The following is an 18,279-nucleotide window of genomic DNA, read 5'->3' as shown; positions in this document are numbered from 1 at the left end:
CTTGCTGGAATCAAACGGCTCTTGACAGTATGGCTTTGATATGGGAAGTTGAGTTTGGCCCCTCATATACATTACTTTGTGTGTGTGCGTGTTTCTCTTGAAGCAAATAGATTTCTTTGGCTAGCATGCACGTTTCCTTTGGTGCAATGTCTTGCCTAAGGGAGAAAGCAATGCCAAACACTCTTGACAGCCCATAATAAAAGTTTATAGCCCTGTAGTCAATATTTGTAAAAGCATCGGTTTTCTAGGCAACCACTGCTCCAACTCTTATGTGGGTTGTTGCACTTAAAATAAAAAGTTAAAATTGATGACTATATTAAACATTCTTCAATTGAGACATTTTTCAAAAGAAAAAAATTCTTAAAAATTTCAGGTTGTAAAAAAAAACTCAATAATCAAGTTGACAACTTTGTGATTCGTCAGTGAAAAACAATACCGCAGTTCTGTATACTTCCCCTGAAAATACATAGGAAGTGAACAAAATTGATGTATTGTACACCGTTCTGAAATTTACTACTAGTTTGTAGGACCTTTGCAAAAACCCTTGTAAACATTAACAATTTCACTTAGGTTGTAAATTTATATCAAACTTGTCCGCTATAGATGCTCTAACACATCCAGTTTACAGAACTGCAATATCTGCATTTGGTGTAGAGCTATCTTTGTAAACTTCATGCTTTCATTATTTTGAATCTTTCCACTTTTCAGCAAATTTTTGTGAAACGTCCAGATGCTCAATCAAAATCCTGCTTCCTAGATTCACTAGAAGTTTTACCTTTCTCTCGCATGCAACGAATGCAAGTTGTTTTAGCGAGTGTCTCACAAAAACATTTCTGCATTTTACTTGTGTCTGAATAGGAAAATTGGAATTGACCCTAACCTAAAGCTTCCTCTGAATGCCAAAAAAAATGGAAACTTGGAAATGTTGTATCAGTGCTCCTTTAAGAGTCGACTGCACTTTACAAGCGGCCAGCTGCCAGTCTTTCCTCTTCCAGCAGCAGGACTTTGTAGTGGGCCGGTGTGTTTGCTGTCCCAGTGCGTTGCCCCATGGCCTGTGGCTTCTGTTGCAGAATGATGAGGCAAAAGGGGCCACCATGCGGGACATGCGAGGCCTGGAGACCGAGCTGGCCGACCTCAGGAACAAGTTGGCCAAAGTGCAGCAGGAACTCGCAACCAAGGAGAAGCAGTTCCGGCACCTCGAGAACCAGTCCAAGTCAACAAGCAACCAGTCGCAGTCGGAGAGCTCCATCCTCTCCACCCCGATTGGACGCAGCAGGCTTCAGGTGATGTGCAGCTCCCGGCGTTGCCATGGCTCCCTGCTGAGATTTGGCGGATGTGGGAACGGAAATTCATCGCAGTTTACTGCATGCTTTTGCAAATATGCTGAAAATCTAGGAAGGCATAAATTCTCCTAGGGGAGTTCGAAATAGTGAAGCTCCCGAGTCAAATCGAACATGCATAGTCAAGAAACGCAACCACTTAATATTGAATTGGATACCAGATGTTTTCTCATTTCTAAGCAAAGTGAATTTTAACAATCACGTGAAGTCCATTTGGCAAGAAAGGAAGGCTTACTTTTGTCATGCTTATGATGCCGTTTGCAACTGGACATCCGGTCAACTTAGAAGCTATTGAACATGAAACAAGTGCTTTCAGTTTTCTGGCAAACCATTGCAGGGACAGTAAATGAAACAAGGGAACGTCATGCCAGCAGATGCATGGAGAATGTTGTGTTCGTTGAAGGCGATGCAGCTCTGTGCATTGAGATGGGCCAAATAAAGAATCGCTTAGCCATAGCCAAGACAACGAATTTGTAGACTGCCTGCTAGCGAAAGCATCTTTACTGAATGACTAGAAAATTATTGAGCAGAGGTTATTTGCCCTGCGTATTCACTGAAGAACTGGTTCCCGTGTGCAACAACTGCGGCTCTCCTGCTGCAGCATCATTCGGAACACTCGCCCTGATTCATCGTTCTCCCTGCAGGCTCCAATAAGTGTTGTTATCCCTTATTTTCAACAATTTATATACAGTCAACTCCTGTTAATTTGACCTCGATTTATTTGAACACACTTGAAAGATCTGACAAGAAACCATACATTGCTATAGAAAGAAAACTCGTTTAGTTGGAATGTGAAAGCATGCCGCTTCGGTTAATTCCAACTACACCGGCACCCCATCATGTATGTAGCGGTAACTAAAAGCTTGAATTGCGAGAACTTCAGCTGCTGGCCCTACTGCTTTTCTAGGCGACAACGGTGATGGCAAGAACCTGTTCTGCAATGATGATGGCGACTTGTTCTTTACCCTGGGCAATGTCTCTTTTGAGCATTTTGTCAGTGCCGACGGCAGTGTTGATGTCTGTGGGCCATCGACCTACGGTGACGTGTATAGTTATTGTAATGCTATATTGAAGTAACCTGTTGACGATGACGGACTACTTAAAGCAAGGAAAAAATATTGGAAATTGTTCATTTTGCTACCATTTGTTAATTCAACTTTTCAGATAATTCAACCAAATGTTTGGTTCTCACAAGAGTAATTACTAGGAGTCTACTGTTGTGAGTTCTTGATTACCATGTAAAACAAATTGAATAGACTGTTCGATTCATACTCCGAATATTTGTGTACTTCTAAAAATTTTATGCATGAAATGATAGCTGTCCACCTGACTGTAGTGGAATTGGTCTTCTCAGTAAAAAAAACTTTGTAGTTACGATTATTTCATTCTCGTCCCACAGAAAATAATTGACAGCAATGCACGCTTTCCACACATTTTGAGCACATATTTCTTGAAATAGGCACTAGACACAAAATTTATAGTAAATAGTCATGTTTTTACATGAGGGTAGGCACCATGCTACTGCAACATTCCCTCTACAGTTAATTAGATAGTTGACTACTATATAAACTTCACTTATTAGTGATTCCAGCAGTACATGCCTGCCAACCTTCCCAATTTTTTTTTGTAATTTTTACAAATTTTGGTTTGTTGTACAGTTTTAAAAATTTCACATCAAATTCTACAAAAAATCAGATCTGCCCGCATCAAAGCTTTAAAGGCCTCGAAGGATGGGCCGAGTCAAGATTGCAAGAGTTTTTACCAGAAGGAAATTGGGGGCTTACCAGTGCCACCTTGTTATGGTAGCGCAGGACGCTGTGTAGCAGAGGTGTACTAGTCGCTTCGAGCAACCTTATTCAGGCAAGTTTCTGAACTAGGCAAAAACGGCAACAGCAAGGTCGCTGGAGAAGTTGCCGCTATCCAACAGCATGGCTACGTGCCGCTTGCTGTTGCAGTGTCCTGGCTGCCCGCTGCTGGGCGATGTAAGCGGGACGCCTACTTGAGGGGCACGATTTTGCACTCACTGCAGCCTCGCATTTTCGGTTTTGCGTGCTCTGATAGCCGAAATTCAACGTGGCACAGTTCTGTGGGTAATTGCATTTTCCAGACCCAACAGTAAGGAGAGAAGTGCTTCAATTTCCCAATTTTAATGATCTTACTGAAACTGATAATTCTTGAATTTTTGCTCATTAGCAACTAATTACCACATATCACCCATCACCCTGTGGTTGCCACCACTGATGGCGCGTCTCCGAAGGAACCATCCTTTTATTTCGAAATGCCTTATTTTTAAAGATTACTTGAAGTCTTGAAGAAATGCCTGGTATACAAGAAAACACGGGGAAGGCGAAAGATGGAAATTCAAGACGATGAGCAAAACGAGAACAACGTAAAAGTGGGAGCCATATGTTGGCTCCACATTTACCTTGTTTTCATTTTGCTCATCGTCTGGTATACAAGAGGAATTCATCAGGTAACGAAGATCGAACATGACCGGGTAAAGCATTCCACAGATTTATTGTGTGGACAAAAAAAAATATTTAAATGCATCAGTGCAGTGATGAAATGGAGACATATTCTACTCGTGATGATGTGTGGTGGATGTTGGTATAGTGGGCGTGATGTAGGGCGTGAAATTGGGGGGAGTTTATAAGAGTATGGAAAAACTTAGAAGATTCTGCTTGAGGACGGCAACAGAGTGGCAAGCTGAAGATGGGGAAGTCCGGGAACGAGGTGAAAAATACCAGTTCTAGCGACAATAAGTGAAGCATGCAGCTTTCTTCTGAACATACTCAAATTTTGTTGATATCAGATTCTTTATGTGGGTTCCATACGACCGAGCCATACTCAAGTACTGGATGAACTAGTGTTTTATGAATGGGAGGCCTTGTGTTAAGAGGGTAAATTGTAGGGTACGTAGGGTACATTGCAGGTATCCTAGTTTTTTAAGTGCGTGGTTGCACATGGGTTCAATGTGATGTCACCAAGACAGATCCTTCGAGAATATAAGACCAAGGTATTTATACTGCAACACTTTTTCTAGTGCCAAAGCATAAAACAAATATAAGCGAAAGCGCATACAGTGATGGAAGTGCTGCGCCAAATTGCCGTTTATCGCAGGTGTTGCACCACGCCTGCACCGACACTTACCTGCTCCAAATAACACGAAGAGAACTCCTAATATTGCTCTGTGTTGTGCTTCGTTGAAGTAGTCTCTACTTAAGATAATGCGGTGGTCGTGGCCACAGGTACACTTCACGTTCGCCTGTCCCTGGATCATCATACAGTCCGATGTGAATGTGTGCGTTAAAATGTGCGCGTTGCAAAGTGCGTGACGCGCACAATTTTCGTAACTTGGTGCTTTGTGCCTGCGTCTTTTCATAGAGTATGCACACAAGCATATGCTAGGCGAATTCTCAGTAGTTGCCGAAGGATCGCCCGTGTACCATATGCTATGGCTAGCATGTGCATGAAGCTTATGAGCTTATCCTGGTACAATAATGATGCATGAGGATATGGCACTCGCGCTGTATTATCAACGAATCGGACAGCTGTACGTATAGCACTTGTGCACATGAGTTAAGCAGATGAAACTGATAACAAAGCCAAGGACAGCATGGGGGAACTAACTCTTTACTAAAAGGCAGAATTCAATGTGAATTTGGGGTTAAAATTTTCTTATGCATTAATAAAAATAATGGAGCAGCAAGTTGAAGAAAAGGAACACATGCATCGTAGTATAATACATAATGGATACAACTTTTCATGACTAATTAATACAGCATCATCTTTGTTATCTTCATGCAGAGCTTCCTCTTTGCACCAGAGCAGTAAGTTACTTCTCCAAAGCATTGCTTGCGTTCTGCTCAAAAAGCATGTATTTCTTCTTCGAACTGCGATTTTTCCTGCTCTGAAAGCAGCTCCACACGACCAAGTGCCTCTTCCATCACTGAAGATGGGAAAGAGCGTTTGTAAATGACATAGAAACACTTTTTCTGGAAATAATTGGCATCGGCCAAGTCTTGCACCATGAGTGAAATTATGCAAATGACTCGTTAAGAATGTGATGGTTATTAGGAGTTTTAATAGTATGGCACAGAGCACAATCATCAGCGTACATGCAGATTTTAACAGGAATGTTACGTGGTAAGTCATTTATATAAATTAAAAAGAGACGTGAACTTACGGTTGAGTCTTGAGGCATGGCAGATGCTACACTGGAAATAGAGGATTGGAAAATTTGAAGAGTGTATCTTGAGATAGGTTAGAGAAAAAAAAAAAAAGAGCAATTCAGTTAACTAATGCATGGTTGTTGAGGGTAACGGCGAGCTTTTTCAACAGTTCAGAGTGTGTAACAGTGTCGAGTGCTGTTGATAAATCTATAAATATTGCGTCAATTTGGTCACCTACGTCTAGAGCCTGGATGATGTCATGAGTGAATTAACAAAGTTGGCTGAATTCACTAATGCTGCTGAAACCACGTCGAAAGCCATGTTGAGCATCAGATGATACATTTGTCTCCAGAAACTCAATGATATGTTTGTATATTATGTGTTCTAGTAGTTTACATGAATGAGATGTAAGAGAGATGGGTATATAATCTAACGACTGTTTTTTCCTGGATTTGTACAGTGGCACAACTTCAGCAGATTTCCAAGCTGAAGGGACAAGAGACGTTGAAAGAAATTTCTGGAAAATAGTTGTGAAATAATCACCAGTCCATAATGAGTATCTAGCGAAGAAAGCATTGTCTGTATCATAGGGACTACTTTTCTTTTTGGAACCTGTATCTAAAATCGAATTTAACACACCCTGGTTAGAACCAATGTCATTAATAGAATGTTGCGACTGTTCAGTAAAAGGAGGAACTATGAAGTTTTTGTGGGTAAAAACAGATTTAAAGTGAGTATTGCATGCATTAGCAATAATTGGATTATACTTTGTAGTTGTGTGATTTATTACAAAGTATACTCAGTGGTAGATTCTTTAGGCAGAACAGCACTCCAGAAATTTGCGAGGACTTTTTGTTTAGCAAACCCTGAAGTGTTGCCTGGACATAAAGATACCTCTTATTCTCTGCTATGCCATATTTAATGTTCAGTTAGTCTTTCCTGAAATTCCTGGCATGAGAAATACCATGAGGCATCTTTCCTTGATTATTCTGTATGTGCACTCTTATTCACCCATGTACATCATTTTTTAAAACAGAGATTTGGGTATGGTGACACTCCAGCCACACCTGACAACAGGGAGCTCCGAAACAAGATTGCTGAACTTGAAGCCAAGCTGAGAGGTGGGTAGCTACTGTGTGTGTGTGCAATGTGACACAATATGAAATACGATGCAAGCGTGGGTGTTTGACGAATTGAAAGGTAAAAGGGATTGTATGACTACAGTGATAACTAATGATGTGTAATACAACCATAGCAGTTGGCTTAAAGGGATTTCCTTTCAATTTTAATGACAGGCTTCAGATGTTGGGGAGCCACTAAAGAGAATCACTAAAGCAGTTTCGACTGGTAAAGTGTTCTTTCAAAAATTTATTTTCATCAAGTTCGTGATAAGCGGTTGTTTGCTAGAGCCCAAGAGGAGAAATGAAGACCAAACTACCACTTAGATAATTTTGCACCGTAACCCCAGCGGTGGCACGTCAGCGTGACCTCGCGGATTTCAGAGTATTCTGTACTATTGCACCACAACAACCCAGGGTTGTTGTGGTGCAATGAATGTTCTGTAAACTTGCTATGTTCAGCCTTTGCCTGCATTAAAGTACTATTAAAGTACTTTAATACTACTACTCTAAAGTACTTTAAAGTACATTTTTACCAATAAGTAAAAAAAAAAACAAGAAAAAGAAATACTAGGTCTGGGGAGATGTCACGAAAATCCATGGCATTATGACAGACTTGCAGAAACTTCAGGGTGGTGTTGCCACCTGTCTCATTTTTGAAATTTTTCCCCACCTTATCTAGCCTCCTCTCACCGTAAGTGTGGCTTTTTTGGCGCTGTGGAAGCGTAATTTACTAGTACAGCTTAACCTATTTTTCGCTTTGGTGCCATTGAAAAGTTGGATGGCAGGAAGATTGCTCATTTCAGAAAAGATAACGCGTACAGTGCATAGTGAAAGGAGAAAAAAAAAACTAATAGAAAGTGTCACACGATAAAACTTAAGCCAGAAAAAGACTTGCCCAGCATGCGATCACGTCACGGCAGCTTTTAGTGTCTCTCACTACAGCGCTCAAAGTATGCTCTTAAAGGACAACTGATGTGACAGCAGCGCATGGCTGCCGCACTCTCGTGTCGCAATGAAGACAGTAAATGTATTAAACAACTGCACGGGCCTGATTTTTCGGCCTGGGCCCGGCCTGGGCCCACTTTTTGAAAGTGCATGCCCAGCCTGGGTCCATGCTACCAAGCCTGGGTTCGGGCCCAGGCATTCATTACTAAACTTAGCCAGGGCCCGCATGTGCATGACCAGGCCCGGCCTATAAGTAAAAAAAAAATATCTGCTTTTACTTGATTGTACACCTTGATTGTACGATTTGGTCCTATGAGGTCATTTAGCATATGAATATATATGTATATACATGTATATGTACAAACACGCGAATTCACGAGCATACAGCATAAAATAAACGCACAAGTAGAAAGAGACACCCGTTGTGTTAGCGCTAAAATAAAATAATAGGATCGAGAGTTGTAATATTGCAATCGCAAAAGCCGTAACAGGGAAATTGTTTGAAGAGCAGTTTTCTGTGTAATTTTTTTCCTTACGCGGAAACAATGTTCGTTTTTGTGGAAAATAAAGAAATTAGACCTTCATCTGTTTTTCTATTTTCTTTGCTGAGGTGTACTAAGAGCCAGCTCTTTCCACACATTACTTAAGCTTGGCACAGAATGTCTTGGGCAATGAAATATGCATAATGTTCGCGTGTGCTCGAAGGCACGACTTGGGCCCTATAACGAGTGGGCCCGAGTCCGGCTCAGGCCCGTGGCTTCAAGACCAGGCCTGCGGCCGCGTGCTCGAACCCGGCTCGGTCCTGCCACTTCAAGCCTGGGCCCACTGAAAAGCACTTCAGACGGCCCGGCCTGTTGGCTTTCAGGTTGACCTGGGCCCGTGCAGTGCTCTAAAATGTATACATGTCAATGAACGAATGAAGTTGCTCCAGCAAAGCACCCAAACAAGCGTGCATTGATTGCGAGGGCCATTCATAAAGTTAGTGCTATCGGCACCTTAAGTTTGGAACAGTGTGCAAGATCAGCATCAAAATGACCGCACGTCTCTCTAGTTTAGAGAGCTTTAGCGTGTCCACTATTCCAGTGTATGCAAGTGAAGATTAGTGGGTTAGCGGAGTTGTAAACCTGAGCAGCCAGATTCCTGACCCCACCCCTTGGTGCAGTGATAAATTGGGTAGACACAGAGCTAAAGTTGCAGTAACCAAGTGTATTCTACTTAACTGCTGGTTTACATTTTAGGAGGAGGCACAATCGTGAGCACATTGCATTTTTAAAATGTTTTTCAAGAAAAACTTTTGTGGAACACGAGAACATCTCTTCTTTAAGGCATTGTGGTTAGATTAAGTGTTACTAGACGTTGTGACCAGCAACTGGTAATCAGGTATTAGGTGAAAAATACTGGAATATCAAATACATTAAAACTCTCTTTGACATTCCGTTCTTTGAAGTGCAGAAAGCAGATCACTGTTCAGGCTTCAACCAACTTTACCCGATGGATGCTGCCATTTCTGTTTTCATGCCGTAGTGGTGTTTCGTGGTACTATATGAACACAGTTTTTATATTCTACTAAATCTAGAAAGACGTGTGCCCGTCTTGATGCCCAACAGCCACTCCTGTTTCAAACCTATGGCACCGACTTTATGGTCACCCTTTACGAAACCTACCGGGAAGCAAGCTCACTGAACCTAGTGGGGCAACCACAGGGCCATGTGTTGTGCTCACTTTTGGAGGCACAAGAAAGATACAAAGCGAAGGGGATGGCTTGATGGAAAGTTGGCTTGTGAAGGCTGGCACTGCAGTGTAATGCTCCCTTATAGTTTTTTTTTCCTTCCTGCATGGATCAGCATGAGAAAGTTGGGCCAGGAGATGTACAAAAAATGTGTCCCGCAATTACAGAGAAGCAAGAGCTCAGCCAGCCAGCTTCTATGCCAAGTACCCCATTGAGGGCACAGTCACTGGACCGCAACAACCATGAGGCAGACCGGTTGAGAAATGAGAACATACAGCTTCGTGGCCAGGTGGGTTGTCCTTTCTCTCACAATATATATGTAATTGGTTTCATATGTTGCAGGCAACATTACAGAGTATGCGGTCGGGCTAGTTTATACATGGTGTTGAGAACAAAAGCAGCGCAGTAAATGGGGGACAGAGACGGACACAACGATGAGTTGCAGCTGAAGATTTGTTTTGCCCACGGCAAAATATGTACGAGGAAAGTACAGGGCTACAGAACCGGGAAGACAAGTAACAACCAAAAGAAACAGGTGGAAGGCAATGGTGGGGTCAGGAGAGAGCTTCATCTCTCTTGCCCTGTTTGTTTGCCCTGTTTTCGTTCTCAACACTGCGGAAGCTGTGCAAGTCTGTGCAATATTGCTCAATGCGCTTTGCAGTGCACTTGTTTTTTTAACTTCTGCACTTTCTATGGAATATGTTCCTCATATATTACTACTACAACCTGTGGGTGCAAGGTTACGTCGAATGATGCATTATTTGTTCACCTTGGTGCCTCTAATATGGGGCTTCCGAGCACAAGGGTTGGGCTGCGGCCGTTGCTTGCAGGAATGCAGTTGTCTTGTTGCAACGAAATCGCATCTGACACAGAAAAAGCTCTGTTATATCTAATATTTGTTATAAACAAGTCTTCTACAGTGTAATAGTGGTGAGGCCTTTTTATTTATTTACTTCCTTATACCCGATAATTCATTATCTGGGTTTGTTATATTGACGTTCGATTTTATATCAGTCCACTTGTTCAGTTCAGAATAAGATCACATCTGTGGTGCCTTCCATGTAGTAATTTTGCCATATTTCATGATGTCATAACAGTGTGAGACTTAAGGCCACATCAAATTGCATGACGCATACCAATATCTTTCGCATGTCATGCGCTATTTTCTAGTCATGAATGTGACCAGTGAGTGAAGTCTTGCTAGCCTTCAAAGATTTGCCTGCTATGTATGAAATGGAGTATTGGATATACATTCTCTTCTGTGTGTGCTGTGCTCAAAGATTGAAATGCAAACAGCAACGAATGTCTGCCCTAAACACCTGGTTCATCATTACCTGAAAGCGTTTTGGAGCCTGAATTTAAGCTGCTGTTACAAATGCAGCCTTGGTAACGAAAAAGCGAGTAGGAGTTTTAGAATTGTTTAAATCTTCTAGCACTGTACAGGAATGTCCTGGGCGACGAGTTCCTCGTTATCCTCTTCAGGGGACAGTATACTGCCTTTTGTGCAATGGATGAGTTTGGTTTGTATTTTCAGATGGTCGATTTCAGGGATACTCTCACTTTTGGGAGGTATTGCGGGACTAGTGCCTTGTGCCTTGGCGTCTATGAGTGACAGCATTCTTGGAACAGTGCTCAGCAGGCTGTCCTTAGGGCCACGAACGTTGTTGCCCATAGAGACTGACCATGTGTGTGGTGCTAGATTAGTGAAATTTCACAAAAGTAAAATCATCCCTAAAATTGGCCATCCAAGAATAGTACCACCCCAGGTTCGTGGGTACATTTCTGGCAAAAATGATCAAGCTGGCACTTCATTTTCTTGCAGACCCAATTTTCTCCTTGACAGTGATTTTTTTTTTTCATTTTCTTGTGAAGTGCTGTGAAGAGTCACCTTTGCAATAAATGGCTGAGATTTTGTATAAAAGAAATCTTGAAACATTATGTATATATTGTAAGCACTATTAACGTACTTCGTCGTTTTCATTTGTACATAGCCATCATGATCTTCCCTGTTCTTCTACTTCTTCGTGTGTGAGCTGGGGCGGTGCCTTTTTTTTGGAATAAACAGCGCTGGACAACTTGATCGGTCTCGGTATTATAAAGTGGTGGAGGTGCGGGGTAGCTGGGCGCAGGCGGTGACCGGAACGGAGCTCCAGGGAGGACGGGAACGCGAGAGGACGTCTGGGTCTTTGCGACGAAGTACGTTAGTAGTGCTTACAATATGTATACATGCATTTTTTTTCGTGAGGAGCTCTATAGTAAGAAAACTTGGCCATCTTTAGACGGAGTTTAGAATAATAGAGTGTGGAATGGAAAGTGTTAAATTTGCCTTTTGGAAATTGTTTTTTACATGCTGTATTTACTTGGTCCTAATGTGCACTTAATACTAAAGACAACTTTATGTGGCAGCACAGCCAAAGCTATGGAATCGAAGCACACGTTTTTCACTGCACATCTGCATGTAGTTCGCAAATGCAAGCAACTGGAAGCTATGTAGTGTAAAAGAATTATACCAATCATTTGTTGAATTTTTTTGTTCAAGGTCTATTTCATAACAAATAAAATGCTTGCTACTTACAGTTCATAGTTCTGGTTTTCTGGTGTCGGTATTTGGTTTTCCTGGTCCTGTAAATCACCAGCAAAACGTCGGCACTACTTTGCATAGTAACACGAAAGCAGAAGCTCTGCGAATGCGGGCACATAGCTTTGGCTGTGCTATCACAGTAAGTTGGCACTATGTATAGTAAAAAATACTAAACTATAATGTACATGGAAACGTTAGGTACAGTAACTGCGTGTTGCTCTGAGACAAATTAACAACAGCGATAAGGTGGTTGCCGGTTAGAAAAGTAAAACGATGTATGCATGACAATTGTTCGATGCTTGAGTTTAATGTTATTTTTTGTTGCCTTTTGCCTCTAAGGTTCAAGAACTCGAGCAGCGTAGCCGGCAGGTCACCCAGCAAATGGAATGCCAGGTGCATAACAGTGAAGCTGCCCGGAAGACCCTGGAGCAGCGGAGCCGTGAAAAGGAGGCTTCGCTCAAGGAAGAACTGCGACTCCTGGGGCAAGGTGAGGAATGCCTTGGGCGAGCTAACATTAGGTGGGCACGGACGCTGCTGATCCTGTTAAAGAAACGATACATCAGCATACTTGCCACCTCTCCCGAATTTTTCGTAAAAATTATGAACTTCGGCTTGTAATTAAATTTTACAAATGTTGCGTCAAATTTTATGAAAAACAGCTTCACAAAAGTGTTTCGCTCGTTGGTCTCCAATCCTCTCGTTGGAAGTCTTCCTATGGTGAAAGGGTGCAAAGGGGATACTTGCCTTCCGCAAGCTTATTCAGGCAAGTTCTGAAAGCAGGCGAAATCAGCAAGAACAAATTCGCCGATAGGGTCACTGTGATATAAAAAAAACAATGTGTTGCGTGCATAGGTTGGCAAACTCTCACGAGTCGACTCGCTCAGACTCAGCCCGCTGTGGTTGCTTCATGCCTTTGACGTTGCGCTGTTCAGCACGATGTTGCTGAATCGAATTCCAGCCGCCGCGGCTGCATTTCGATGGGGGCAGAATGCAGGTGAGATGCAAAAAAACTTTAATGTATTGTGCGTTGGGTGTGCACGATTGTGCGCTGGAACACGATAGAAAGTGACACGGTTTTGTCCTTTGCGTGGGCGGGTGCACGGCATGGGAACAAACAGATGAAACCGAAGTCCATCTCTCTTGCTACGAGATGAAATTAAACAAAGACACACAAACATTCATTTTGCAGGTTTTACTATTTCTCTAAACTTTAATTTGTCTATTGAAGCAGCAGATCAAACAAATAACTCCTGTTGCCTTGAATGATTCTCGGTCACCTGTAACTGCGAGTCATGTCACAGTGCTGCGAATGACGTAGGCGCACTTGTGTCAATGACGTTGACTCTCTGACTAGGATTATGGCACGTAGGGGAGTAATACGCTATAGACGCAATCATTAGTGCACATTGTATGAACTGTGCTTGTCAGCTCAATGACTAGGCCTGGTGAGGGGCCCTTCAATGGGCTGTTGTGCTATAATTAGCTAAGACAGTAGAAAAGGTTGAATCCAGCTATGCGAGGCTTATTTTGCATGGGTGGTCGCAAGTGAAGCAGACGACAGAGCTCCTTCCCTTGAGATTCCCGTAATGCCTACAGGTGGCCTCATAAGGGCGCGAGCCAGTTCCTAAACTCATCCGTCTCAAAATTAGGTGTCTGTGAGTCGCATATCAGGCAAATGGAAACATACGTTTAACGACCAAAAACTTCTCTTTATAGTATCAGAAATGTCATAGAATGCACTAGGCAAAGGATTGAGCAGAAGCTCTCACCACCTATGAAGGCTGTTATAAAGCACTTCCGTGAGAGCTGTGCAAATCTGCGAGCCAGCCATCTTCAGGTTATTGAGGCATAGCTGCAGGAAGCTGATTATGGGAACGAGGTAATTCATGTACATGTCATTTGCCGACCGTGGGCATTCTGCCACAGTTTCTGCCATATTCAAAGCTGTGTAGCGTTTTAGAGCTTGGCGCTTCATTAAAGTAACTGGTTACTAAAAAAGTAATGAAATTACAGTGAGTGTTACCGAGTAAACAAAGCACTCATTACATTACAAAACTATGAAAAAGTGTATTACAAGTAATGAATTAAACTTAATTCGTTATGTACAAGTCTAGTGGCCGCAGTGGCTACGGCTGGCTATGGCTGCCGGCGGACCGGCATGCAAGAATGCTGGTTCAAAGCTGCAAGATAATCAAATTTGTGATGGTGGTGGTTTCTATGATGGCCTTTTCAAACCTGTGGTCATGGCAAAAAGTTTGAAAAGTCAGATGGCAAAAGGTTTCAACATCCAAACTTTTAGAGGTTCTTTGGTTCTATGAAGTACATTATCAGCCATGTTCAAAAAATTGGTCATTGATTGTATTCAAAATGTCAAACACCAGTTAAATATTCCGGTTCCATGCATAGGTACGATTACAGTCAAACTCACTTATAACAACATTCAAGTAACGCAAAAATTCCATTGTTACCGTATTTACCTGCATAATGATCGCACTCGATCACGTAATGATCGCACCTCTAAATTTTGACGTCAAAACTAGATTTTAAAAATTTGCCGTGTAATGATCGCACCGCGAACTTGCCGAGTGATATGTTATGTGCCAAGTCTAGCTAATGATGATCGCACTTACCATCTGTCGAATGCTACGCGAACGACTCTTCAAGACAAACCAAGCGGTCTGCACACACCCAACATACTTAAGTAGATGCCCCATTTCATTCCTTTCATCACTTTCCACACTTCCATGAAAAAAAAAAAAAAAAAAAAACTACAACCAAGCTTGCCTTGGCTTGATTATTTGTAGGCTTCATAATGGTTTTGCTCAACGACAACATAAAGGGCGCCTTTCAATTCTTCTCGTACACACTCGTGGGCACGCAACAAATGGTGAGCGGCCACGATAGTGGCCACGTTTACACTGACACGTTAGAAGTGTACCCTATTTATACGCCGATACTTGTAACGCAGCTAAGATATTCGACCACCCTTAGTGGAAACGTGCCGTATTAGGATAGCAGTGAAGACAAATGCCGCAGTTTTCGCAGCCTGCCCGCCATGTGTTTCCATGTCACTGGCAGCTAAGTGCGCCCATCTTTGTTTCTGTCCCCTCAAAGTGGACATGGCTACATTATAATGTTGCATACTTGCCAATATTAACGATATTATTCATTACTGATACGGAAGAAACTGTTTTAATGCGCATAAAGTACTCACGAGAAGAAAAATGATCGTGTTCGGCTTGCTCCGCTGGCTGCCATTTTGGCTTTCGTGTCCCGCCCTGACAGCGGCAGCCGCCTGCTTGTTGACCCATTGTCACCCCGCATTAAATGCGGGATGAAAAAAGAAAATCTTTCTTTTCGTGGGCTATTTAACCCGCGTAATGACCGCACCCCTGAATTTGCGTCAATTTTTTTTACAAAAGAGTGCAATCATTATGCAAGTAAATACAGTATAACCGATAATTATTGTAACCAGGTTGCATGAAAAAAGAAAATCGGCCTAGTGGGATGGCAGAGCTGTTGTGAGAAAACTACAATGGCGGGGAGGCCAGCGCTCCTCCCCACCACTTTCCTTTAACCGGCTGCTGATTGTGTTCACTTATTTAACTGTTCTAACTCTGCTTCCTGTGCGCTCCGATCGTGTGTAACAAGCTGCGGCTGTCGGCGTCCAAGAATGGCCCTGCCATAACTGCAAAGAGGGGTCACAGGCAGCAAGCGATATGCAAACTCCACCGAGGCATCGCTTTAGTGGCCCATAAAGGGGCCTTTCAAAAAATGCGAGAAGGTTGCCGCGGCAACATGTCAGCTTGAGAAATCTAGAAGAAATGCTTGGGCGAGATCGCCACATAGTTCCCACGGGCTTGAGAGAAACGCCATGTATGTCAGCCTTGCTTGCTTTACGCGAAGCTTGCCGACATCCTTCTCCAGGGCAACCAGGTGCTCCATGTAGTGCAGTGGAAGGTTTCTCGCGAAAATGAAGCCCCAGAGGAGACTGAATCATTTGCCAGGCCACGTGTGAGGACAACATTGAGGCAGCCTGCCCTACCACATCATCTCTGCCGTCATCATTGTCACTATCCAATGAAAGAACATTCATGGCGATCGCCTCATCGATTAGAAACACTTAGTTTCCAAATATATAGCAGTGTGCTTTATTTTCGCTGGCAACTTCGTGTATTTCTGATGATCAGCAAATTGATCAGCCGTCTTCCGTTTCGGCGGTGAGTCAAACGAGGCTGAGAAACTACTCGGCCAGCAACAACTTTGACGCAACCAACAAAGGCAAGCGCGAGCAACTTAATCCTTTGGTAGAACTGCACAGAATGATGGGCCATAGAATAAAGAACCAAGGGGCCACCGAGCATACAGGGAGCAGCGCAGTTGGCGCGGTCCATTTGTGTTTCGGAGGGTGGTGTGGCATAGAGCTAGGGGCGCAGCCCATTCGTGCTCGGAGGGGTGGAAGGGAACGGGAGAGAGGTGCGCGAGGCTGGAGATGGGGAGAAGGCTGGAAAATTAGTGCCATCGTGCAGCAGCTCGAATTTCTCTTTTTCTTTTTTCCTTTCAAAGATTTTGCATTTCATTGTCTTTTCGCATGGACACCCAGTAGCCACACTCCATCATTATAATCAATAATGTGGCATGGAGGCATTGTAGTAAGCGGGCTATTTCACCATATAGCACATAGAAAAGTTGATGGTGCAGCATGGTGCAGCAGCTTCTCAGTGTTATAGCCGATATATTGTTAAAACCAGTATCGTTGTAAGTGGGTTCAACTGTATACCATCTGCTTCAAGCATGTATTGTAATCGAGTAGGCAACTATGGTGACCTTTTTCTGTTTTCTCGTTTACAAGGTGCACTCTTCTGAATAGACCGAGTAGCATTGTCTGAATGGTAGGAGATTAACTTTTTTTAACACTTTTCTTCCCCGTTTTTTTTTCTTTACTTTTATGAGGAGGCTGTCTAATTGGCTATCTAACTTGATGTTCGAAGCCCATATTTTTCTTGTATTTGAATTTGGTTTGAACAAAACATTTCACTGTTTGACATCCCTATGAGATACACTTCACTTCTTTTTTTTTTCCCCCCCATGTGATGTTTACAGAGAACGGCAAACTGCTCAAGGAGCTCAATGACACCCAGATACGTCTTCAGCAGGAGCTCACAGCAGCGACCAAAGCCCTCGATGCTACCAAGGCTCAGCTTGAGCGCAGTGAAGCCAAGCTCTCGTGAGTGTGCCATCCTTCGTGCTATTAAAATTACTGAAAAGGAGTGGGGTATACCTAGCCATTTGACATTAGTTTCCACTGAAAATTCAGCATGGCTGACGAAGATTAAAAAAGGCGTATGTTGACAGAAGTGCTGACTAACATACGAGAGTTTATAAAAGTCATTGAATATGAAAGACGAATGAGCATGGTGCTTGCTGCTTGCTCTTATTTTTTGATCAACTTGAATGCTGTGAATCAGGCACATGAACCAGAGGGGCACAGTGACCGAAGACCATAGACAGTAACGCTGGCTGGCATATTTATTTCTTATAGCACCCAAGAGGGCCTTGTAGCGGATTTGCGGAAACAGGTGTCCAGACTGGAGCAGCAAGAGCGGCAGTCGTCGACCCAGTTGGCCGACCTGAACCGAGCTCTAAAAAACCAGGAGCAGGCTGCCAAGGCTGCCGAAGCGAAGTAAGTACTTGCGAGTTCGTAGCCTCAAGAGTGTTTGCTTAAATAAACAAAAGAAAACATGAACACAGCCGAACTTATTCTGAAGTGGCACTAGTTTGACTAGCATGTTATTCTTATTAATGTGCTCTTAAAATGTCCTGGATGTCGGGCCAAGGTCCACGATCCTTACTCCACCACTGTGCGTGAACTTGCCACATTTTCAGAACCCCGGTTGCAACATCAGCAAATAATAGATGAAAAGGAGAGGGTTTTTCTGAGACCCTCCTGCAACAATGCCTTCAGGTGATGTAGGTATTATTGATAATAATAATAAAAAAGCTTGTTCATGGTTAGGAACGAGGAAAAATGAGGGGCTGGGGCACAGTATAAGAGAGGATGATCGACCGCTTTGGAAAGTGTGGGTAGGTGCGGCGCAAGAGGTCATTTACTGATTGAGGGTGGCAGAGTGGGTCGCTAGGCTTCAATTTGAGGTGAGCTCTAATGAGAATTAGTGTCTCACCTTGTGTATTTTGGCTTTCATTTCTCAGGAATGCAAACCTGGAAGTTAAAGTTCGTGACCTGGAAACTACCATCGACAGTGCGAATCGAGAAGCTCGTCGGCTAGAGGGGCAGCTGCACAAATCCGCGCAAGATTTGGAGCGGCAGTCGCAGGACTTGGTGCAGTTACAAGGCCAGTTGGCGAATACCAAGGTGAGTGCAGTTATATAG

General features: G+C 43.0%; 1 protein-coding gene across 2 annotated transcripts in view; it reads left to right on the top strand.

Moving 5' to 3' along the window:
- LOC126522797 (uncharacterized) overlaps positions 1-18,279 on the top strand; it is a 47,353-nt gene that overhangs the window by 3,204 nt on the left and 25,870 nt on the right. For both annotated transcript variants that reach the window (XM_050171610.3, XM_050171609.3), the window contains exons 3-9: positions 1,071-1,283; positions 6,549-6,633; positions 9,475-9,596; positions 12,228-12,375; positions 16,992-17,115; positions 17,431-17,571; positions 18,099-18,261. In XM_050171610.3, coding sequence (XP_050027567.1) covers positions 1,071-1,283; positions 6,549-6,633; positions 9,475-9,596; positions 12,228-12,375; positions 16,992-17,115; positions 17,431-17,571; positions 18,099-18,261 — 996 coding nt within the window. The remainder of the gene's footprint in view (positions 1-1,070; positions 1,284-6,548; positions 6,634-9,474; positions 9,597-12,227; positions 12,376-16,991; positions 17,116-17,430; positions 17,572-18,098; positions 18,262-18,279) is intronic.

This window comes from Dermacentor andersoni, chromosome 6, assembly GCF_023375885.2.
Source record: "Dermacentor andersoni chromosome 6, qqDerAnde1_hic_scaffold, whole genome shotgun sequence".
NCBI classification, from domain to species: Eukaryota; Metazoa; Arthropoda; class Arachnida; order Ixodida; family Ixodidae; genus Dermacentor; species Dermacentor andersoni.
This window is presented reverse-complemented; position numbering and strand designations above follow the sequence as displayed.